The following is a 22,166-nucleotide window of genomic DNA, read 5'->3' as shown; positions in this document are numbered from 1 at the left end:
AATCATTCCCATCACCACACCTTGCTCTTGCATTTCCCTATAGATTTTCCCCTCAGTACAGGCGTGATCCGCGGATTATTTTCATGATGAGTACGATACAGAATATCAAAAATTTCATCCGACACGGGAAACAAGCCCGCCTCGTCACACCTCATGCGGAACCCACCACCGATGTGTCGGCCGTCCACGCTGAACAGCAACCCCATGCCCAAGGCCAGTTTTCCCCCGCCCTCGGGGCTTTCGAAAACGCCGACTCGCGGAACCAAGCAGGCAATGGCCATGCTGCCGCTGCGTCGAAATCAGAAGCCCAGGCCAAGCGTGATCGGTCCGCAGAGATCGAGCGTCTAGTGCAGGAGGAGAGACACAGCCGCTCCAAGATGCCCCAATATCCCGGTCTTGATCGCTGGATCCTACTGGAGAAGATGGGTGACGGTGCCTTCAGTAACGTCTACCGCGCCAGGGATTCGACGGGAGAGCTGGGCGAAGTGGCCATCAAAGTGGTGCGCAAATTTGAAATGAATAGCAATCAGGTATGCAGATCATCGGGCTTTGGGGTCCCATTTCCTTTCTCTATCCGTGACTCCACGTTGTTTTGTTCGCCTCTCTTGTGATTTCGTTTCTGTGTTACGTTCTGTTTCTGGGTGCGATTCTTGCTCTTGCTCTTGCTCTTACGCGTGCGCTCGGTCGTGTTCCTTCATCTCCAATTGGGGAGACTCGATGCAATTTCGCGCGCGGCTTCCTTAACGCAAAGCTCTCTCTCTCTCTCCGCGTCGAACTTGGGAGAAAGACCCGTCGCCAATATCAATTCTTTTGTAGTCCGACCCCCTTCATCCCAACGTCAAACAGGTCCCACGGGCTGCGGAGGTGCGCAATCTATTCCCTTCTACACATGCCTCCATCCTCGGCGAGTGTGGCGGCACTTGTGCCACATTGTCTGTCTGCTTTGTCGAATTTACACAGCGTGTTCTTCCCATTTATCGCGTTCTCTTGTTACCAACAGCACCCTCTCCTGAAATACTCTGGTCTTCTTCTGATCTTGGTCGAACTCATGGACTAACGGGTCGCGATGTCATAGCGAGCAAACATTTTGAAAGAAGTCCAGATCATGCGCAACTTGGATCACCCCAACATCGTCAAGTTGGTCGACTTTTCCGAATCCCGCCAATACTATTACATTATTCTGGAGCTCTGCCCCGGTGGAGAGCTCTTCCACCAGATCGTGCGATTGACATACTTCAGCGAGGATCTCAGTCGACATGTCATCACGCAAGTCGCCCATGCCATCGAATACCTGCATGAAACATCGGGCGTGGTTCACCGGTAAGTGCCCAACAAGCATTCCACGTCGGAGGAATGCCGAGAAGCCCTTTGATTTGTGCCGGGCTAATGACATCACTCCAGCGATATCAAACCCGAGAACTTGCTCTTCTATCCCGCGCCTTTTGTACCCAGCACACATCCTAAGCCCAAGCAGCCGGGCGACGAGGATAAAGAGGACGAGGGAGACTTTGTCCCCGGTGTCGGTGCCGGTGGCATTGGTACCATTAAAATTGCCGATTTTGGTCTGTCCAAGGTGATCTGGGACAGCCAGACCATGACCCCTTGCGGAACTGTCGGCTACACAGCGCCCGAGATTGTCAAGGATGAACGGTATTCGAAGAGTGTGGATATGTGGGCCATGGGCTGTGTGCTCTACACTCTTCTCTGCGGTTTCCCGCCCTTCTATGACGAGAGTATCCAGGTGTTGACAGAGAAGGTGGCACGCGGACAGTACACGTTCCTCTCGCCGTGGTGGGACGATATCTCCAAGTCGGCCCAAGATCTGATCTCGCACCTGTTGACCGTGGACCCGGAGAAACGATACACCATCAAGGAGTTCCTTGCCCACCCGTGGATTCGCCAGACCAACGAGGAGACCACAGCAGCGGCTGACGCCCCCCCTCTGGCCACGCCTTTCGGCCAGGCCCGCCAGGATGGCCCACAGCTCAACCCTGCTGGCGCCGACCAAGCGCCATATCAACCCGCCAGCTCCCGCTTCCTGGATGCGCCCTCGGTGGCGGCCGATCGTCGCATGGACTTCCGTTCGCCTGGAGCATTCAACTTGCGTGAAGTGTTTGACGTGGGATATGCCGTCCACCGACAGGAGGAAGAAGGCAAGCGCCGCCGAACTCGTCAAAATGCGGCCCGGAGCGGCCATCCGTTGGCCGGTTTCCAGTCTGCTCTGGGCTCTCTGAACGAGGACTACGACGACGAGCCGGAGTATCGGGGCCGCAGTGAAGCTACCTCGGAGCTGCCTCCCAACAAGGTCGCCAAGGGCAATGCCCACGCCGGTGATATGGCTGGTATGGAGGCCAAGCTTCGTTCCACAAACCTCGGCACCCAGAGCAGTGCCGCTCAAGCCCGACAGGCACACCGCCAGCCCAAGCAGCAGGGCTACGGGCAACACGACGCCAAAGTTGCTGCGGCCGCGAAGAGCGCCATCGGCAGGAGAACGCATGAGCCATTCGAGCTCAGCTTGGAAGGTGCCACCTTGCTTGAGAAACGTGGGCGTCGCAATCAAGGGCAACCTGTTGCCTGAGTTGCCCATGGGGCCTTTTGCTTCCAAAGACTCGGTGTTTCCATTTAATTGCGTACCATCCGGATTTCCATCTTTTAGCCTCTCTGTTTTCTCAAGCGGGCCGCACTTTGCATTGCTTTAAATGTCTCATCCTACCACACCTCATGCTCTTGTATGACCATGCACTGAACCTGTTTTTGCGGGACGGATTTCTCGATTCACTTTTATCAAACATTTTCATGACTCATTTTTTATCTCTCTGTACCCCCGCTTCCCAGAAGCTTGGGTTTCGTGGTCAATCCCACTACAGAGCGGACGTATTTCCCATGAGATCCCATGAGATCTACGATCTGGTTTGGGGGCGGAGAATGGTGAACTTGATTATTCTTTTTTTCTCTCTTACTCTTGTGTTTGGCTTTTTACGGGAACTTTTGCTCTACTCCCTGTACGCCGTCAGGTCTCGCGATTCGCATACTTTTCTCTCCTTTTTGACGCTACGCACAGACTGGATGGAGTAAGATTTCCTGTGGGGAGTTTTTGGCCCTGCGTTCACTCGGAAAGGTGCTTGCCAAAGTTTGGTCGATCTGGACTGGAGTTCTCTATCGCATGATCAATCGGGGCTGCTGCCACCATTTCAGCCTTGGTTTGCTGTAACTCTGATAGTTCTTCATTTTTATTTTTTTGCTCGACGCTGTTGAAGATCTTTCTTAACGAACATTGCTAGTATCCTCAGAGCGCAAGTCGAGAGGATCAGCTTTAATCGTTCTCAATGCGTTCGTGGATCAATATATAGAGACGCATTATGGTTCAATGGTAGACAATACCTGTGGCACATCTCCTTCCATTAAGTAAGAGTATGAACCTTGGACCAGCCCGAGGTTTACCAAGACATCAAATTGGAACATGATGGAAGTTTAACGAAACCCCCAGCGGATAGGTGCAGGTGGGGTGGTCTCCTGGATTCCAGAGCTATCTTCATGGGATTCGATTGTTGTAGAATTGTAACTCATCCGATGACGTGCAAGAAAGGCTTTCTCATGAAGTCCATCAATGTCAATGAATCAAGACGGATAGTCATGACGAGCATGTCAAAAACCCGTTAAAAGGGTGATAAGTTCTTGTTGTATTCAAAAGGTAAGTAGAAAGTCAATCGACACGATCCAGGTACTCTGTGCCCCTGTGAATATGTACTGAATATGTACCTACCTACTTCTTAGTGCGCTGAGGTTGGCCGGTTAAATTGAAATGGTTCTGCTTGGATAGGTACTCTCTATCAGGTAGCAGGTGTCATGCCCAAGGTAGTCAGGCAGTCCATGTCCCCGGGCCTGTGTTTGCAGCCGGTCTATTCTTCCGTGGGTAGGTACCTCTTTTCAGGTGGTACCTCGAGCGGACGTCTGAAACGAAGGGTATACATACACCTATATTATAGAGCTGTGTATTTGCAAGCAATACTCCTTAGCCCTAGGTAGGGGAATTCTGGATGCTGTCCTCGATTGAGGAACAGTAGGTTACAAGGCACCAAAGTCGGAGAGAGAAAAAGAGAGAGAGAATGCATGTGTTTAACCCATTTTGGTGAATTAACATGATATCGTTATATATGTACGTTGAGAGCTTATATTTTTCTTTGCACCCTGGATAAACCGGGAGCAAAGTAAATTAGTACTTGCAGTATTTGCACTCTGATTGCCTGCTTGGCAAACAGTCAGGGAGAGAGATGGCTTTTGGATAGCCATGCCACCTACCTCGGGAAGGAGGAAGAGGAGAGGAGAGCCCCCAAAAGAGACATGGAGCCCAAAAGACTCGCCTTTTAGATCTTGTCGGTGTGTCCCAACAACCACTCGAGGTGACGGTAGGACGAACGAGGTTGATACTGCGGCTGCATGTGTCCGGATTGATAGGTCTGGACCCACATCAGACCGCGCTCGTAATGCTGCACACCCATGATACCCTGGCCCTGAGTCTCGTTAATGCCGTTCTGGGCGTAAACCTCCTTCCACTGCAGATCGGGTAGCTTGATGTCGATTGGGGTGGAAGGCTCCTTTTGGAATCCAAGGTGGCCGTTCCAGGTCATGTTCTGGATACTCATGAGCGTGCCGTTGGTGATGATGACAAAGTCATAGTCACCATTGCCGATCAAGACACGGTTGGTGGCCTCGATGACTTTGGGGAGGACATGCTCGATCGGGTTGGCAGCGATGTCGCCCTCTTGTTCGGGACCGGCGGATCCGCCCACGAAGACGGGCTGAGTGGAACATTCGGCCCAGGTCACGTTCATGGGCGCGTGCAGAGCGCGCTTGACGTCCTTGCGGTCAAAGTAGACCGACGCACCCTCGGGCAGGTAGACGAGGGAGGTTGGGAAGGCGAGGACGTCCCAATTCAGGGGGCACATCTGGTTGACTTCGTAGAGGTCCCAGCATGGGTTGATATTGAGGACTTCGTTGTAGATCATGTCGAAGACGTCACACTCGGCCATAGTGTTGTAGTCGAAGAAGAGAGGGGGTTGTTGCTTGGGGGGTGGGAACTTGAGGTAGGTGTCAATGAACTCCTCGTATCCGCACTTCTTGTGAAGGCGCTCCAGCTCCGCCATGAACGTCTCGTTGAAGTTGAACAGGTTGGCGTTCTCCTTGACGAAAGGAACGGCGGGGATCTCCTCCTGGACGTAATCGAATTGACCAATACATGGGTCATAGGCGAGGGCACCCCCGAGAGTAATGTTAGCATCCAGCAATGCCGCCGAGATGTACGGAACGTAGCGGCCTGCATAGCTCTCGCCCGTCACGTAGACCTTGAAACTCTTGACGCCATAGAGTTCCTGGAAGTTCTTGAAGAACTTGACAAACTCTGCGGCCGTTTCCTCCTGAGAGGTCGCCGTGGGCGTACCGATGGAATAGCCCGTTCCCACAGGCTGATCCACCCACAACATATTGGTCAGATTGACCCATGAGTATTGGTTCTCCACAGGCGCGTAGGTGCCGGGTAGCCAAGTGAAACGGCCGTTCTCTTGGAAGAAGCCCTCCATGGAACTGCAGCCAGGGCCTCCGTTCAACCAGATCGTGACTTCGTCCACGGGCTTGCCAATGGTGGGTTGGAAGATGTAGAACAGAGCCCGCGAGTCATTGTTCTTATCGATGGGCATCAGCCCCGAGTACATCTCCCCAATATCATAAGGTACATCCGGGAGATGGCTGACCAGGTGATCTAGAAAGAAAAGAGAAAAAAAACACCAGAATTGTCAGAGGGGAAAGAAGCATCGAAGCATCGGACTAAGCACACTTACGCTTGGTTTGATCATTCAAGAAGCGGAATCCATTGTGAGAACGCACTGGCTTCACATGTCCCGCATCATAAGCCCGCTGGGCTCTCTCCAAGGGATCACGAGCGAGCTGCGCAAAGCGTCCGTGCTTAGACGCCGCGACGGTCTCGGCGCCCAGAGAGAGCGCCAGCGCCGATGTCAGAATTGACTTGAAGAACATCCTGAGCTAGCAGTCGGATGGGCCCGAAGAAACCCAAGTGCCCGCGAGAAGGGAAGATCAAGCACAGAACCTGTGTAGACAAAGAGTCTAGGAGCTTTGCAACAACAATGAGCAGTAGGCGTGAGGATGCCTTTTAAAGTGGCAGGATCAAGAGACCGAGGGGCTAAGCATCACGGATGAGAGTGCATCAATGCAACCGAATGTCATCATGGACAGGCCCACTTGGAAATCCGTCCCTCCTCTGCATTTTGCATCTGTTCTGCCTGATGAAATCCCACCAAAAAATGGAAATCCTGCCGGGTGTTCAGTCTTTGCAGGCCTGCCGTTGGACCGGTTGGTCCACTTGGACTCCACCGGGCGTTTGCTTCTTCGACGCCATCAGCTCCCTAATTCGTCTTGGCGGGGAGAGCTCTCTTTGCCCACCTGAATTGAGCAACGATCCATGATGATCAGCAGACCGGTTGGATGGCACAGAGGGAGGGGAAGTGCAAAATTCCCTCAGCTTGGTCAGAGTAGCTCGGCCGTCGTGTCTACCATGCACACCGTGTCTCGAAGCAATGCTTTTGTCGAGTGCTTGGGGGTTGAGAGGTCACCTGCTCTCGCGATCGGCGCTTGCAGATTTCATGGCCTCAACTATGTTGTCACAGATCGGCCTCCTGTTTGGACATCAATTGTGAAGTTTAGAATCCAGTCGGACTCTTCCATTCCATGATGGCTGCTTCCATCGGCCACAATTGCAAAGGATCGGTCCTTGGGCCGTCGACCGGATGAGCGTCGGACTTCCGTCTCGATTTCTCCCATCCCCACCTCACCCTTCGCTTCGAGATAAGGCAGAAGCCGTTTCTGGGTTTACGGCTCTCACGGCTCCCTCGGCTCCCACGGCTCGCGTCTCACGCGATGGCTCGGTTAATATTTTTTTTTGTTTTCTTCGCTTTTTACCCCTCTTTTTCATTTGCTTCGTTCAGGACCTGCTTTCGTTATCTCCGAAGAGATGTCCGTGCGAAGTTAATGTGTCAATTGCCTCATGACGTCGGGCCAGTGGTAGTATGGCGCTTCGTCCGCGACTGAGTCACCAGAGTTTTGGACCATGAAATGATGCTCTTAGTTTTAGAAAGTCAGGTGCCGCCGTTGTAGACAAAGCGCCATGCCACCTCCGCACATACTGGAGTATCATATTATCACAGGACTAATCCATGGTCAGTAGGCTACCAGTAGCAGCATCACTGGGGCACGGAAGACCCTGAGTCAATCAACAGATTGGAACCACGCAGACCCGTCTACTGGGGAGCCTCCTACTGCCTGCGGGTTGGAAAAAGGCCATTCGTGCTCTCGAGTGATCTGAAGGCATCATGATAGGTTGAAATCCAATCTGGAGAGGCTAAGAAATGCTAAGCTTTGACTTGTGCCGCGTCCCCGTGTCCCCGTCGGGTCTTTCTGGGCTCGAGCCTGTCTTGGCCTCTTCCGGTCCAGGTTCAGGGTTGGGACGTTGCACGGACGATAACACTGGCAGCGATTCGATGCTCAGCAGTCTCATGGAGATTGTGGAGCCGATACCCTTTCTATGGCCTGATCTGACGATGAAGAAGAGAAGAAAGAAGACAGATGAAAGCATGAAGAGAAGGGAGGTGACCACTTCACCTTTCTACTTATGCGTTCAATGCATGAATTTTAGGCGTTATTATCACCCTTTCTCTGACCTGCTTCGGCTGGATCATTGGAAACCGCATCTAGCAATCTCGCAAAACTCCCCTGAAAACAAAACACAAACAAGGGACACATACCCCGGAGGTGAAATCCCGTCAAGTCATTGGGGGAGTATTTCGATGTCGATCGCTGGCGATTTCGATCCCAATTTGTTGCTTGTCCGACCGTGCCGATGAGCAGCTAAGAGTGAAAGAAAACAGAAGATTTACGCGATGCCTTCATCAGCAGCACTCCGATTGCAGTACCTTCCATTCCACGTGATCGATCCAGGTCCGTTGTCTCATCTCATGTTTTCGTCCAGTCGTTGGACCATCACCATCTCCGACCATGTCTTGTGTCCGTTTCGCGGAACCAAGTCACCTGCGTCACACTTCACACCGCCCACCGAGACATTGGGAAGGTCCGCTCGTCTGCCAACTTCAACCCCGTCATGACCAGGAGGCAGATGGACATTTTGACTGCCCTGCACCTGCAGCTTGTGTCATCGATGTGGCTCGCCGAGACGAGTTATGGATGACTGCACGAGCTAGAGGATCAGCGAAGCGGGCTCGAAAAGCATTTGATGCGTTCGACAAGTCGAGGCCTGCGTTGATGTCACAAAATGCTATCTTTCTTCGTTACCCTTTCACAGCACCAAAGTCGGATCACAAAGACACAAAATCTGGTCAAAGAAACGTCTCCCTTCCTGCAGCTCTCTCAACCCCATGAAAAGACAATTCATTGTGATGATCTAATCTGATCCAATGCGGTAAAAGTTCCCACGTTTTGGTCCGTCGGCAAACGAGCGGTCTCGGGGTTTCGATACTTTCCCGACTGGACGAACGATCGGGTGCTGGACAGTCTAACGAGAGTCCAGTTACAAGTCTCGATGCATGAACATGATCTATCAGATCATCAATATGCGAATGCTTGGATGATCCAACGAACCCTCTCTGTGCAAACGTGCCCAACCGAGCTGGCTGACACATGAGAACTCCACCGTCGGACAGTTCCACATGGGCGGAAAGTGGAGGGACTCACCCGCCTGCCCGTTCACTCCTGCCAATCACGCGGCAGACCCCGAGTCTTTCGGGGCCCCAAAGAGGGTAATCGTGAGAGAAGCTGGCCGGTCGCCACGAGGCCAAGCCAATAGGAGATATTCCGCACGTTGGAGCTGAGCCTTTTCACCCAGAAAGTTTGAATCATACCCATCGCTGCCCTTTTCTGGGCTAATGGCGCTGCCACGGTCCCCGCACTTGTATAAGAAAAAATTTTATCTCACTTCAGGCTTTTTCCAACAACGCCGTGTGACGAGGAAAGAGAGACCATCCCCGTCAGATCACAGTTGCAGAATCATCGTGGAGGATGTCTCAAGATGGGTCTGCTCGTGAACATGGCCATGAAGACGACGGCGTCATTGTAACGTCGCCCAAACTTCAGAGTGGAAATGCCGATCGCGGTGAAAAGGGTCCAACGACAACAGCTGATGTCAGTCCACAAGAAACCTATCCTGAAAAACATGCGTCGAGCAATGAGCCAGGCACTGAACCCGAGGGAGGTGATCTGTATCACCAACCTTCAACAGTAGCCCCGTCTCATCGGTCCGTCCAAAGAGACCCTTTGAGTCGAATGACCACCGACGCCGAAGGCAACACGTACCCAGAAGGAGGTCTGCAAGCATGGTCGGTGGTGATTGGCAGCTTTTGTGGTCTCTTTGGCTCACTGGGCCTGGTCAACACCATCGGCACTTTCCAAGCATACATCCAGACTCACCAGCTGCAAGAGTACAGCTCAGGCAGCATCGGATGGATCTTTGGTGTCTACGCGTTTCTGGTCTTTGCATGTGGAGTTCAGGTTGGACCAATTTTCGACGCTCAGGGTCCGCGGATGCTCGTCTTCATCGGGTCCGTCCTTGAGATGGCCATGATCATTCTGCTGGGATTCTGCACCGCCTATTGGCATTTTATGCTGGTCATTGGTGTTCTGGGCGGAGTCGGTGCCTCCCTCATCTTCACTCCCGCCATCTCCGCGATAGGCCACTACTTTTATGTGCGACGAGGCATGGCCACGGGTATCGCCGCAACGGGTGGGTCAGTGGGAGGGATCGTCTTCCCGCTCGTGTTACAAGCTCTGTTCCCCAAGATCGGATGGGGGTGGGCCACCCGAGTAGTGGCCTTGATGTGTTTGATCGCCTTTGGACTTGCAAATCTCCTGATCCGGTCACGCTTACCCAAGAAGCCCTTTTCCAAGGAGAACATTATGCCTGACTTCCTCATCTTCCGCGATGTGCGATTCGCCCTGACCACCGCCAGTGTGTTCTTCATCGAATGGGGCCTCTTCGTTCCCATCAGCTACATCACCTCGTACGCCTTGGATCACGGCTTCTCCTCCGAGTTCTCGTATCAGATTCTGGCCATTCTCAACGTCGGCTCCTTTTTCGGTCGTTGGCTGCCGGGATTCTTTGCCGATTTCCTGGGTCGTTTCAACACCTTGATTGCCACAGTGGCGCTGTGTCTCCTGACCAACGCGTGTCTCTGGCTTCCCGCGGGGGACAGCCTCGCACTGATCGTCATCTATGCGCTCTTGTTTGGCTTCTCCAGCGGAAGCAACATCAGCTTGACACCCGTCTGTGTTGGGCAATTGTGCAAAACCGAGAATTACGGACGGTACTACGCCACCGCATACACTATTGTGAGTTTCGGGTAAGTCACTTTGTTTTGTGTTTCCGTGTAAACCATACCCATTGCCATGAGTCCTTCTGACACGACGATTTACCGTCAGTACCTTGACCGGCATCCCGATTGCTGGTGAGATCCAGGCTCGCACTAATGGGGCGTATTGGGGCTTGATTGCTTTCACGACCGTCTGTTACGCCATGGGACTGGTGTGTTGCACAGCTGTCAAAGTGCTGGAGGTTGGATGGCGTCGTCCCTGGGCTATCTATTAGTGACTATGTGATAATGTCTTTTTGCCCTCCTCCAAGACATACGACCGCAGTGCATCTTAGATATGAGGTCCAAAGTAGAACTGATCTGGCCGTTTTTTCCAATGACGGCCCTCTCAAGAGTGGTCAATCAAAAACCCCCAATACTCGTATCTGATGTACCCTTAGAGAGGTTGCAGTACCCGTCACATTCGACGTACACTTTATCAACATTGTAAAACTTGACACATGAAAAAATACAATGCAATTCACGGCACTATATAAGAAGAACTATTTTTACATGATAGCTCGTCCACGAGTCTCGATCGGCAAACAGATCATAGCCACAGCCGCGGCAAGAATCAGACCACCCGAAGCATAGATGGGGGCGTCTGCGTTACTTCCCGAGGCATACACCGCCACAAGGGGCGCGCAAAGTCCGGCGATGCGGTTCAGACAGCTGCAGATACCCGTTGCGGTGCCGCGAACCGGGCCACTGTACACCTCGGGAGTGTAAGCGTAGAGCACACCATAGAAAGCATTCTGGAAGAGGGCCTCGAGACAGCTCTGGAAAAAAAAAAGAAGTTAGTTGATGTTCGAAAAAAAGAAAAAAAAAAGAGGCGATGTTGGTTTGGGGGAAGAGGAAGAGCAGACGAGTGAAGAGTAGAACTTACAATTGCCAATTGAACGTTGGAATCGGGAGAGATTGTGAAACAGAATAGGAGGACACCAGTGACCAGGGTGGCAAAGGCCATGGTCGGCTTTCGGCCGAATTTCTCGACGGTGTAGCATGCGACAAAGCTGCCGGGGACACCGACGATGGAGGTGATGGCGTAGTTTCTGTAGGTGGTGTAGGTGGAATTGTCGTGGCCGCCGGATCTGGCGAGGTATTGAGGCAGGAAGGCATTGAAGAGAGGATAGCCCATACCGATAGAGGCCCAGATGAACCAGAGGAGGATGGTTTCGACGCCAAGACGCTTGTTGACGAAGATGGCACGGATACGGTTCAGAGAGAACTTGGAGAAGAATCGGCGAACGATTTCACCCACGGCGAGTTTCTCGGTCTCTTCGGACTCGGCATACCCGCCGATTTCATTCAGGATCTCATTGGTCAGCCAGGTGTGCGTCTTGTTCTTGTAGGCGATGCCATGCACCGAGGCAACGGCTTCTTCCTGCCGGCCGCGAGACAAGAGGTACTTGGGTGACTCGTAAAGGTGGAAGAAGAAGAATCGGGCAATGAACATGCAGAAAGTGATGGCTCCCAGCGTCAAGATGAGGTACCGCCATCCCCAATTCTGAGACTTGGTGCAGCCCACCGGGCTAGCGCAGCTGAAGGACGGAATAAAGGCCCAGGCCAACAGACTGGAGATGAGCTGACCCACGGGCCACCAGACACTTAACAAGGTCAGCATGTTGCCGGACGCATTGGGCAGGAATTCCAGGAACAGAGTTCCATCGACGGGCAGATTTCCACCGACACCGAGACCGAGACACGAGTACAGAGCACAGACACTGCGGAAGGGTCCATTAGCGAGGGTCACAACCGTGGAACTCATCCAGCATTGACATACCCGATCCAGGTCGAACCGCCGCCAGCGGCAAGACCGAAAGAACCAGCAAGGAACAAAGTCATGTTGAATGCCAGTCGACGGCCCACAATGTCCGAGGCGACACCCCAGAAGGAAGCACCGAGGCAAAGACCCAAAAAGAGGGCGCAAGTCGTGAAACGGACATGGGTTTCAGAGATTCCAAACTCATATGAAAGAGGAGTCAAAGTGAGCGCGATTCCCTGAGAGGAGAAAAATTAGCCCTCAACATGCAACCGGGAAAGAGGACCAGAATCTTTCTGGTCAATAGCATACCTGAAGCCAAAGACTGAACGTGATGGAAAAGAAATCGTATTAGCCAAAAATTTGACAGTATCGTGGGATGAGCCCTCGGCTCTGCGGTCAACTTACTTGTCCGCCATCCATCCACAGCCACACAAGGCAAAGAGCTCCCATTGATACCGACCCATTCCAATGTCTTGAAGGGCTCGGTTCACGACCTTGGTTTTTCCTATGATTTGAGTGTTGGGTTAGCCATTGATATACATCTATTTCGTTCCGGCAGACTCCCCGACAAGACCTTTCTTTATTTTTTCGAAAAAAAAAAGATCTCTTTCATCTGGAAAGACAAGAGCATAATACATACGGTCATAGGAGGTATCAGTGCCCGAGGAGGCAATATCAGCTTCAACCTCGGCACGCAGGGCTTCCAGCGTCAAGGAAGTGGAGGCTTTCTCCGGTCCACGGGAGCTGCTGGATGAGGGGGCATGGTCTGAGGCTTTGTCATCTTTCTCAATAGAGTCTGTAGAGGCGTGAGAAGCGGAGGTTGAGGCCAGCGGGACGACCACGCCGGGGAAGTTCTGGCGTTCTCGCTTGAATGGGTTGAAGTTGGCGAGACCCATGATGGCAGATCCGTCAAAGGCGCTTTGGAGGTTCGAATTGAGAGACCGGGCTTAATTCCAGGAGGGTTTGTTGCTTTGGGAGTCGAAATGGTTCGCTACAACCGAAAGTTGCGTGGGAATGTCCTTATTTCAAGCGTGTGAAGGGGACCAAAGAGATAGAACCAAGACAAGGGTGCCGCGATGGAAGTCAAAATTCGCAACCGGAGGAGCTCAATGAAGTTTTTTTTTTTTGAGCAGGTTAGGACCGCAAGTGGGGGGATGGAGATATCAATGTCGCACGGGTGTACAAATCACAGATTATATCGAGACGTGGGAGAAGTATACAAGTGATGCGGCACGAGCTACTTCACAGCGCGATTCAAGACTGTCTTGATATTCGGACCCTAGAATGGATTGACAGTGACTTGTTCAAGACCTGGGTGGTGATTTCGGGTCAAGGATCAGATGAAGTGGTCTTCGAGGACACAAGTAGACCTGGGTCAGGCAAGATGGAGGCTTGTCTGCAGGTCAGGTCAGAGAGGCGAAAGGACCCTTCAGAGTGGTGAGGATCCAACCAGGAGGGGGGACAGAGGGAGTTTGTGAAGTTCGACAAAAAGAAAAACCTCCTTTCGAGGCTGCATTGACGTGGGTACTCTGAGCTCTAAATACATCTTCCCTCAACTACCAACTCCCGACTGCCAACTGCCAACCGTATTCTGAAAACTTTTTCACGGTCAGGGCTGGGTCTTCCAATCGAAAATACGGGTTGACCGATCTGCTACAGACCTGCTGCACCGCCAAGCCGTGCGGTGCCAAAGCGGCTTAGTGACCCAGCGAGAAGGCAGGACTCCCTGAGACGGGTGGATTCCGTGGAACCGGACCCTCCAACCGGCCGCACGGTTGACTGGAACATCGGAAAAGTCCTCTTGAAACCGAACTCGAGAGGATTCACCGTGCATGGACAAGGGGTATTCATCTCTCTACCTTTCACATCTATGGAAAAATGGAAAAAGATATGTATACGCAAAGTCTACGAGTGAGAATGCCTGCCTGTCTGGTGGTGCATTCCAAAAAAGGCTTCAAGAATGGAAAGCGGATGCACCACCGACTGACACCCTTCAACTGGACTGTAGCATCATTACATGCATATACATGTCCAGCGGTCGTCTACGACTGTAGGATGCCCGGGGAGTCCACCTTATTGGGGCATCACCTGATCGGGCAGGAACGTGGGCTGTACCGAGGACTTTTTTTTTCTTTCAGTGATGTCGGTGTATTTTATTCTCTTCATTCAATGGCGATCCTTGCTGCACCGAGCATTGTTCGTCTCAGTATAGGCTGAAAAAGCGGCTTCGCGTGGATACATCACCGATGACGGTATTGTATTGTATGAGCTCCGCATCACGTTTCCATCTGTATCTTAATTACGCCACTCCACCAAGCACGGGCGGATCTCCACGCCTCCCGACGCCGACGTCATCTCCTCCCCTTTCAGCCTCCGACTTCTTTCCTCTCCTCACTCCGTCCAGCCGGTCGAGATTCTCACACCTACGGTACAACGGGCATCGGACATACACCCTGGACCTCTATCATCCATCCAAATACGCATGACCCAGACATGTGAGACAAGAATCTGAGGACACAACAGATTCACTTTTTGTTTCGGGCTGACCCGGTGGCGCAAACTTCCCGCTTCCGGCGATTCGGCCAAGTTTCGCAAGTGGAGATGTGCGCCTCGCTTACTACCGCCCAATGAATTACCAGGCTGGAGTCTCGGAACATCGGACTCGCAACCATTGGGATCTTGCCGCCCTGCATCGAAGGTGAGGGTCCCAAGGATTGAAGGCTGAACAGAACAGAGACGTCACAAGTTGCCCACCGCAACGATCACAACAAATTACTTGGCTTGAACCATTGTTCCCCCAGCCACTTCTGACCACGGATCTGTTCCATGACAATAGATGGCGCGGTTAGTAAAGAATTTTCTGGACGTGGCTAGTCCACCAGCCCTCTGGAACGTTTTTTTCTCATCCTTTTTTTTCTTTCTTTCTTTTGGTCGGGTGGACACGGAGGGGTCCGAGAGCATCCCCCAGACACGTCCCTCGGCAAGAGGGCACGCGAGCCGCTCCAGGCTGACTGCTTTTAGTGCTGATGATCACCTATGGTGATTCGACCGGCTCGCAGCCCCAAGTGTTGACGGGGGAACTTCGGCCGGGTTGATCAATCTGAACAGGACTGATTGCGCAACGGTCACTGCTCAAATGGGTGCCGGGTCTTCCCCATGTTCACTCAACCCCGTAAAGGAACGATGGGGTTGAATCCCCCTTGGAGTAAAAGGGACCAGGTGTGGTCGTGTTTTATCTCGATGGGTCTGTCCGTGCTGGAATGCGAGTGCCGAATCATTCAACCTTGACATGGAGCGCAAGGAGCCCCATAAAATCTCCACCGCCAGCCGAGAGGAACAGGTTAGGATCGGTCGTTTTTCCTGTCTTCGTGAAGATACCGCCTGTTCCTCAATGAGCAACTTCACAGCTACTCCGGCTGCCCTGCAAGGGATTGGATTCAATCCGTTCAGATCAGAACAAAAATTGTGACACAGTCTCTAAGATCTCTGGATACGTCTCTGTGGGTCCTTGTAGTTTCTCGACAGCCATGAAGGAATCGTACCTGAGTCATCGGTATTCCGCATTTTCACACAAAGATGTTGATTCGACTGGAGAGAGCATTAAATTCATCAGGGGTTCAAGACCTCAGACTATCTACGTCCATGTCTATTATGGAGAGCTCTTTTGAGCAGTATCTTGCCCGTTGCAGTGGATTCCAATCTCCGTACTACGTGAATGCAAGGCAACAGCCATTTGAGCTCGGCAAAGCAACGGGTGGCGTCAGTCAATCTCCATAGGGCTGTTGATAGTCACCCCTTGCATCGACCGCCTCGTGCTCTCGAGTAGTACATGGTCTGCATCGCGCTCACAGGGTCTGGCTCTCTGCATCATCTACTTATCAAAACAGATCAAAAACGTGGTCTTGAAACCCCCGATAGAATTCCACAACTCACCTCAAACAAATGGTATAATGTTACCCTGCCTCAAGCGCGTACTCACACGATCAGTCCTGTTGCTTTCACAACGTCCAAAGCAAAGTATACCTGGTCCGGACCCCCAGGGCCTTGAATGGAGGGGTGACTCCAAGTCGAAAACGTATCTCTTCCTCTTCCAAATCGCCCAGATGAATAGGTCATTTATCAATTGACTGGATGATCCAACCCGAGCCCAGATAGTGAAGCACCGCAGTCACATTTAATGATCCCTGGCTGATCTCTACCATAATTTCATCGAAGCCGTTCTTACTCCTCTGATTGACCGAAGAGTTCTCGTGTCACGATAGACAAATCTAGGTTCAATTTTCAATTTCCATCTAAAAGCAACATCAAGCCAAAGTGAGAGGAGATGTTTCGTTTTACGAGGATTTTTCTTTTTTTTTAAAAAAAAAAAAAGTTCCACCGAGCAATGAACGATAGGCAAACAATCTCCCGCTTACTCGGTAGTCGACTCTCCGACTGGACTGTCCAAGGGCGTCGAGAGACCGACACGGTCCACGGTTCTCTGATACACCACTCCCCCATTGACTCGATCTTCATGGACAATCAGATCCTTGCGGTTGGTGTCCACCAGCAACCGAATCAGGTCTGGTCTCATGTAATGTCCCCCCTGAACGAGCTGGTTAACGAAAGCCTTGGGAGACGAGAGGGTGTGCGTAGGCGCTCCGGTTGGAAGAACTTACAAAGTCGGCTAGGGACTTGGTGAGATGAATCTCATCGAGATCGATCTATTGTGCTCCGAGTCAGTCTGGGCTCTTGATGGGAATGGGAGTGAGAGTCCTGGTGCAGGCGTAGATCTAGATGAAGCGAAAACCACGTACGTCTACAAATAGAAGACCCTGGAAATCTTTGTCCGGGTGGGGAACCAGGTTCTGGCCGTCGGGTCCAAAGATTCGACCGTGGCCGTTGTAGATGTTGGGATCTTCGAGTTCCTTTCCAGGAGGCGTGTTGAGTTTGATGCCTTCTGCCGTGATTGTCTGCCAGGGGGCGAGGGTGAAAGTGCCCGTCTCGATGGCATATGCAGGGGTCACGAGCTAAGAGTGATTTCGTCAGTCGTTCATACGGTGGTATCAGAGAGGTTCTTCTTTTTCTCTTTTTTTTTAAAAAAAAAGGAGGAAGAGAATTCCCTTGTCACTCACATCCGCATTGGCTTCGGCAACGTTAGTGTACGGGTCAGGATACTTCAGCGTCTCTTTGCCGGGGTACAGAGGCCAAGCAGCGACGTGGACCTGTTCTCCTAGTGAGGCGGCATAGGCCTTTAGGAAGGGGTTCATGTTCTCCCAGCAGTTCAAGTGGCCGATACGACCGATTTCAGTATCCATCACCGACTCGGTAGTGTCGCCGGTTCCGTCGCCGAAGACGAGTCGCTCGACGTGGGTGGCTCGGATCTTGCGGCGGTGATTGATAATCTCTCCAGCCGGGTTGATCATAATCTGGGTGGTGTACAAGCTGGCCAGATCAACCTCGGAGTATCCGAGAGAGACGAAGATCTTATTCTTTCGCGCGGCTTCACGGATACGGCGCATCTCATCCGAGTTGGAGGGAAGGCTGTTCTCGCGATACTTCTTGAGCAGTGGCAGACTCTCTTGGTAGTTGACCTTCCACATCCAGTAAGGGTAACCGGGAATCCCTACTTGAATCAGCCATTGCTCTCGAGTCCAAAAGATCTCTGAAGGGGATGGTGTCAAGACTTACACAGCTCCGGGAATGCGATGAACTTGCATCCTGCCTTGCCGGCCTCGTCAATCCAGTGAATCGTTCGGCGGACGGATTCCTCAAGGTTGAACCAACCAGGCTCGGCGTTCACAGCGGCAGCCTTGTACTTCTTGAGAACGGGAGCCATCTGGAGAGTTATCGGGGGATCCGCGATGGTTGTTGTAAAAAGAGATGATTGAGTGTGTTGATTCTGGGATACTATTTCATTGCTGGGGACAAGCAACCCTTATATACCGGCGCATGAGAAGCTCTCCATGCTATTCCAGCTCCCTCACTTTGTAACATGAATAGGATCACTGCCTTTCGGCATTTTCATGCAGTTCTAGCGCAGACAGGTGGTCGTCATACCACGCAGAGAAATCGTGACTCGGGGTTTGCTTTGCACTGTCAGGTCCACAACTCTTCGAGTGATGGAAGAGAGATTATTCAACACCGATTCAAAATCCTCCAAGGACTGACAGCCGGGGTCTGCCTGGGCATGTCATCACGCCATCTCCACTCAACGGGAAGGTTCTTCACGGTGATGGAAAAGTTGATACACAGCAGATCTCTCGGGCTCTTGTCGGGATCTGTGGATATCCCGGAACAATATGTCCGAGTTTGATCGTACGACATTTGGTGCTATTCCCGCGAGATGACCAACATCGTGATAATGGCGTCTTGGCGTTTAGAAGATCAGATCCCGGGGGGGTAGTACCTGCACCACCCACACGGGCGTAGCTCTCCCTCAATTGCCAGAGAGGAGTGGGCTAATCCAGCCCTTCTCGAGTAGTCTTGCAAATCCCTACAAGCTCACAGCTCTGTGAATCAGCCTGGTGAGTCTGTCCGACCGAACGCGCAAATCCCGGGACCAAACACCGTTCCCTGCTGACAAAGTTGCACTGGAGACAGAAATATCCTCGGGAGCATGGAGAAGAGAAGGCACGCACAGAGAGAGAGATAGAGACCATGAACGCTTGACAATAGCTGTTTAGAAAGAAAGAAAAAAAGAAAGAAAAAGACATAAAAATAGAGATCGTAGTATGCCAATTCTGGAATCAGCATACCTTGAAACTGAACTTCCTGAAAACAAATGGCTGCGTAGAACTTCCTCCCCCGCAACGACTCGGGCGTTGAGGTTACACTGCGTCGAGAAAAGGTACCAAAGTGGACCGGCCGACTGTTGATTGATATTCAGCTTTACGCCGGTTGAATAATCAAACCGTCTCCGCAGTGAGATCCGGGCCACGTGCGTGGCCTCGTCATCTGGCATTTGCAGATCGAGAGGGGAAGTAAGTGAGACTGATTGGAATTCTTCTCATTGGCATCCGCTGGGTACGTTCGCCTGCTGCGCAGGTGACACAAATTGTGTGTGTCTGCAGTTGACTTGGAGATGACGAGCGCCCTCAGTTGGCGAAAATTTGTGAGCTCGGTCTGAGTGTGTCTTCGGTCCGAATATTTGAACATTGAAGATGTTGGTAAGAACTGAGGCGCAGGAAGGAGATTTGGTCTGTTCTTTTCTGTTAGCTGGAGGGACTTGGAAACTCGATGTGGTTTTGAGTTGTCAGACAGATCAACGACTGTGGTTTATTTGACGGCCGGCAGTACTTGACCTTGGACAAGAAAGCCTCAGCATTCCGATCTGTCTCATGAGATTGAGCCAAAAAGAAAGTTCAAGTTCAAGTTGTCAAATGGACCTGTGATTGAGTGTTGGGGCTCTGTAGCTCAGGGGAGAAATATTGGAAAGGCGTTTCAGTTGTGGTTGTAGGCAGTAAGCTTCATCTTGAGCGTTAGTGTGAGGGCGGAGTGCTACAAGAGATTCGAGAGAATCAGAGTACTAGAGGTAGTACGAGAAGCAGAGACGCATCCATGGCATCATCTCTCATCCTCAGAGGACCCCATGCATAAAGTAAAAAGGGTAGCAAAGCAAAAGGCCAGAGCTTGATCAACGCATACCGCAACTTGGGCTCTGAAAGTCGGACGGTCCGCTCAACATATGACGACTCTCATCGATGCACGTACAGTGATCAAGAGTACTCACTACGAGTAGGTATTTCCAGAAACCATTTCTTGAGCTGATATCCAGGGTCATGTTAAGCTTGTCGACCGTGGACGGGAGTGGCCGGTTCACAAATTGAATTCGATTTCCGTGGAAGACGACACCGTCGAGAGTCTCTGAGAGTCGAGTGTGAGCTCTGGTTCAACTACGGAAACCCTCCCAGTTGGAAAGGACCAGTATTTCACGGTTCCAGCCACGTATAGCATGGCCGGAAAATATCAATACTCTGAGGAGCTTCCATGTCTTGGAGAGTCTTGGGCGGTGGCATTAGGTGTCATTGAAATCTAGTAAGTATCACCATGAGGTTCGATGAGCTCTGCCCTCTGTGTTCTAGAGCGGGCCACAGCTCGTGTCTCCTTTACCTACAGACCAGACCTTTGAATGGAAGATGATGAATCATTGCGTTCTCGAGGCCTTTTACCAATGGCACTCCAAGCTGTGCTACTTACAGAGTATCTCTCGACTCTCAACAACTTATCCCATTGGCATTTTATCCAGGGCGACCTTTACTTCTCCTCAGCTGATACTTTTGATACTTGCACGCCACTTCAAATAATTCGAGAAGCCCATCCTATCGAAAAACCCCACCGTTTCCGAGCCTACACAACGTCCTACACAATTGCAGAAACTCAAACGAGACTAGTCTTCTGTTTTTTCCCTCTTCGATCGTCTTTCTGGTTTGAGGTTTCCCATCATGTCTCTCTGGAAGTGGTTGACCATCTCCTTCATCTTCCTCGCAGCCTCTCCCGTTCAAGGCCAAAATCAAAATCTCGTCAAACGCAGTAGCTCGTCGTCGTCTCCAGTCAACTCCTCGCTTCCAACAGCCCTTTGCGAGATCGCTACCGCCCTGTGCGCTGCTTGTCCACCAAGTGCCACAGCCACCACCGTGACCACCACGGCCACGGTCACCATAACTCAAGTTTCATCCGAGGTCCTCACTCGCACCGTGACAGAATGCGTCACAACTCCAACAGCTACACGCCCTAGCTCGGCCATTCCGACTCCCAGTTCCAGTGCACGACCGGGTAGTTCGACACCCTTGGGTCCTGGAACGAGCAGTAGCCCTACTACACGGACTCGACCTACGAACGGTACCCCGACAATGTCCATGTCTCGAGAGACCACGACAACCAGACATGAGAGTACAATGGAGACAAAAACCACTCGGCCCTTTTTCCCTGGTAAGGATTCCTTATCACTCCGAGTGAGGGAGGAGGGAGGAGAAGGAAGACAGGATAAGACTCAGATAATTAACGGACACAAATAGATCCTCGACGATTCCGACGACAAATCATCCCATTCTGATGAGAGGTCGCTTGTGGGACAGAATTACCGAGTAATCTGACAATACTGATCGGCTGGTGGTGTTGACACGTTGACGACTCGATGATTTCTTGGTCCCAAATTGCAATTGCCAGTCAGGGGTGCAACGGAATCTGATGTGTTTTCCGATTCGTGGGGTGGGTTTGCCTTTGACCATGGATAATTTGGTTTTTTTTGTTTCAAAACTTTGAATCTTCTTCACTTGCTGCGTCTTAGAAGGTCCCAATCATACTTGCTACACGGGAAAACTTAATGTGTTTGGATGAATAAGGAAATACGAGAAATTGCTCTGATTGATAGAGATTGATGAGCGAGCTAGTAGTGGGTTTAGCTTGTTTCTTGAAGAAAGCAGAAAATGTAAAGGTAGGCAATGATGTCAATTGTAATATCGAGGAAGGTCCATTCTACTAACGGACCGGGATGGGCACGCGGAACATTTGCGATGATTACGTTGGATAGGCGACACTGAGCTGGAATCACGGCTTTCTTGAAAAAGAGGTCGATTCTCAAAAGCAGCTTCCACTTGAGTATTCATCAAGTTCCAACAGTGGGTCCATCGCTCAACTTGACTTCTCTTTGCGGCGGAATATTAATACTCTCGTTAGCGTGAGCGCCTTGGGGGCACAAGGAGCTCAGGGCGGCTTTGCTGAGTGACCTCAGTTTCTGGATTGCTGGTCATCCCACTTCAATATGTTCCGTCTTGGGGGAGCTGGTCAAACGGTGCTCATCAAGCGCACCCTTATATCCAAAGCCTCGTCATGGCGAAGGACTGCTGGATTTCATCGAGGATTGCCAACCTACAGTCTTTGCTTCGTGGCTCCATACTGGGTGGTGTTCACGGCAAATTTGCCTCGTTGGTAGAAACTCAGAATATTCCGGAGAAGGGACAGAAATAGCTACGTTCAGACATGACTGTAGACCATGC

General features: G+C 51.6%; 8 protein-coding genes across 8 annotated transcripts; 3 read left to right on the top strand and 5 right to left on the bottom strand.

The window, feature by feature from the left end:
• Positions 1 to 86: 86 nt before the first annotated feature.
• Positions 87 to 2,578, top strand: POX_b02638 (Serine/threonine-protein kinase srk1; the record flags this gene model as incomplete). The annotated part of the gene is made up of 3 exons (XM_050111550.1): positions 87 to 530; positions 1,076 to 1,320; positions 1,402 to 2,578. 3 exons carry the CDS (start codon positions 87 to 89, stop codon positions 2,576 to 2,578), a joined length of 1,866 nt encoding a protein of 621 aa, XP_049971896.1.
• A 1,786-nt stretch (positions 2,579 to 4,364) lies between these two features.
• POX_b02637 (Serine-type carboxypeptidase F) lies at positions 4,365 to 6,030 on the bottom strand (the record flags this gene model as incomplete). Its single annotated transcript, XM_050111549.1, has 2 exons — positions 4,365 to 5,755; positions 5,835 to 6,030. 2 exons carry the CDS (start codon positions 6,028 to 6,030, stop codon positions 4,365 to 4,367), a joined length of 1,587 nt encoding a protein of 528 aa, XP_049971895.1.
• Positions 6,031 to 7,408: 1,378 nt separating this feature from the next.
• On the bottom strand, positions 7,409 to 7,642 carry POX_b02635 (uncharacterized protein; the record flags this gene model as incomplete). The annotated part of the gene is made up of 1 exon (XM_050111548.1): positions 7,409 to 7,642. One exon carries the CDS (start codon positions 7,640 to 7,642, stop codon positions 7,409 to 7,411), a length of 234 nt encoding a protein of 77 aa, XP_049971894.1.
• Positions 7,643 to 9,078: 1,436 nt separating this feature from the next.
• POX_b02634 (uncharacterized protein) lies at positions 9,079 to 10,660 on the top strand (the record flags this gene model as incomplete). Its single annotated transcript, XM_050111547.1, has 2 exons — positions 9,079 to 10,415; positions 10,495 to 10,660. The coding sequence occupies 2 exons, from the start codon at positions 9,079 to 9,081 to the stop codon at positions 10,658 to 10,660; spliced, it is 1,503 nt and encodes a 500-aa protein (XP_049971893.1).
• Positions 10,661 to 10,933: 273 nt separating this feature from the next.
• On the bottom strand, positions 10,934 to 13,085 carry POX_b02633 (MFS siderochrome iron transporter 1; the record flags this gene model as incomplete). The annotated part of the gene is made up of 6 exons (XM_050111546.1): positions 10,934 to 11,203; positions 11,311 to 12,148; positions 12,208 to 12,425; positions 12,499 to 12,511; positions 12,595 to 12,694; positions 12,830 to 13,085. The coding sequence occupies 6 exons, from the start codon at positions 13,083 to 13,085 to the stop codon at positions 10,934 to 10,936; spliced, it is 1,695 nt and encodes a 564-aa protein (XP_049971892.1).
• Positions 13,086 to 16,600: 3,515 nt separating this feature from the next.
• Positions 16,601 to 18,007, bottom strand: POX_b02632 (Cyanide hydratase; the record flags this gene model as incomplete). Its single annotated transcript, XM_050111545.1, has 5 exons — positions 16,601 to 16,774; positions 16,848 to 16,892; positions 16,986 to 17,198; positions 17,304 to 17,794; positions 17,860 to 18,007. 5 exons carry the CDS (start codon positions 18,005 to 18,007, stop codon positions 16,601 to 16,603), a joined length of 1,071 nt encoding a protein of 356 aa, XP_049971891.1.
• A 1,170-nt stretch (positions 18,008 to 19,177) lies between these two features.
• Positions 19,178 to 20,186, bottom strand: POX_b02631 (uncharacterized protein; the record flags this gene model as incomplete). Its single annotated transcript, XM_050111544.1, has 3 exons — positions 19,178 to 19,369; positions 19,901 to 20,034; positions 20,144 to 20,186. The coding sequence occupies 3 exons, from the start codon at positions 20,184 to 20,186 to the stop codon at positions 19,178 to 19,180; spliced, it is 369 nt and encodes a 122-aa protein (XP_049971890.1).
• Positions 20,187 to 20,612: 426 nt separating this feature from the next.
• On the top strand, positions 20,613 to 21,263 carry POX_b02630 (uncharacterized protein; the record flags this gene model as incomplete). Its single annotated transcript, XM_050111543.1, has 2 exons — positions 20,613 to 21,122; positions 21,186 to 21,263. 2 exons carry the CDS (start codon positions 20,613 to 20,615, stop codon positions 21,261 to 21,263), a joined length of 588 nt encoding a protein of 195 aa, XP_049971889.1.
• Between the last annotated feature and the right edge of the window lie 903 nt (positions 21,264 to 22,166).

Source organism: Penicillium oxalicum, chromosome II, assembly GCF_001723175.1.
Source record: "Penicillium oxalicum strain HP7-1 chromosome II, whole genome shotgun sequence".
Classification (NCBI taxonomy): domain Eukaryota; kingdom Fungi; phylum Ascomycota; class Eurotiomycetes; order Eurotiales; family Aspergillaceae; genus Penicillium; species Penicillium oxalicum.
This window is presented reverse-complemented; position numbering and strand designations above follow the sequence as displayed.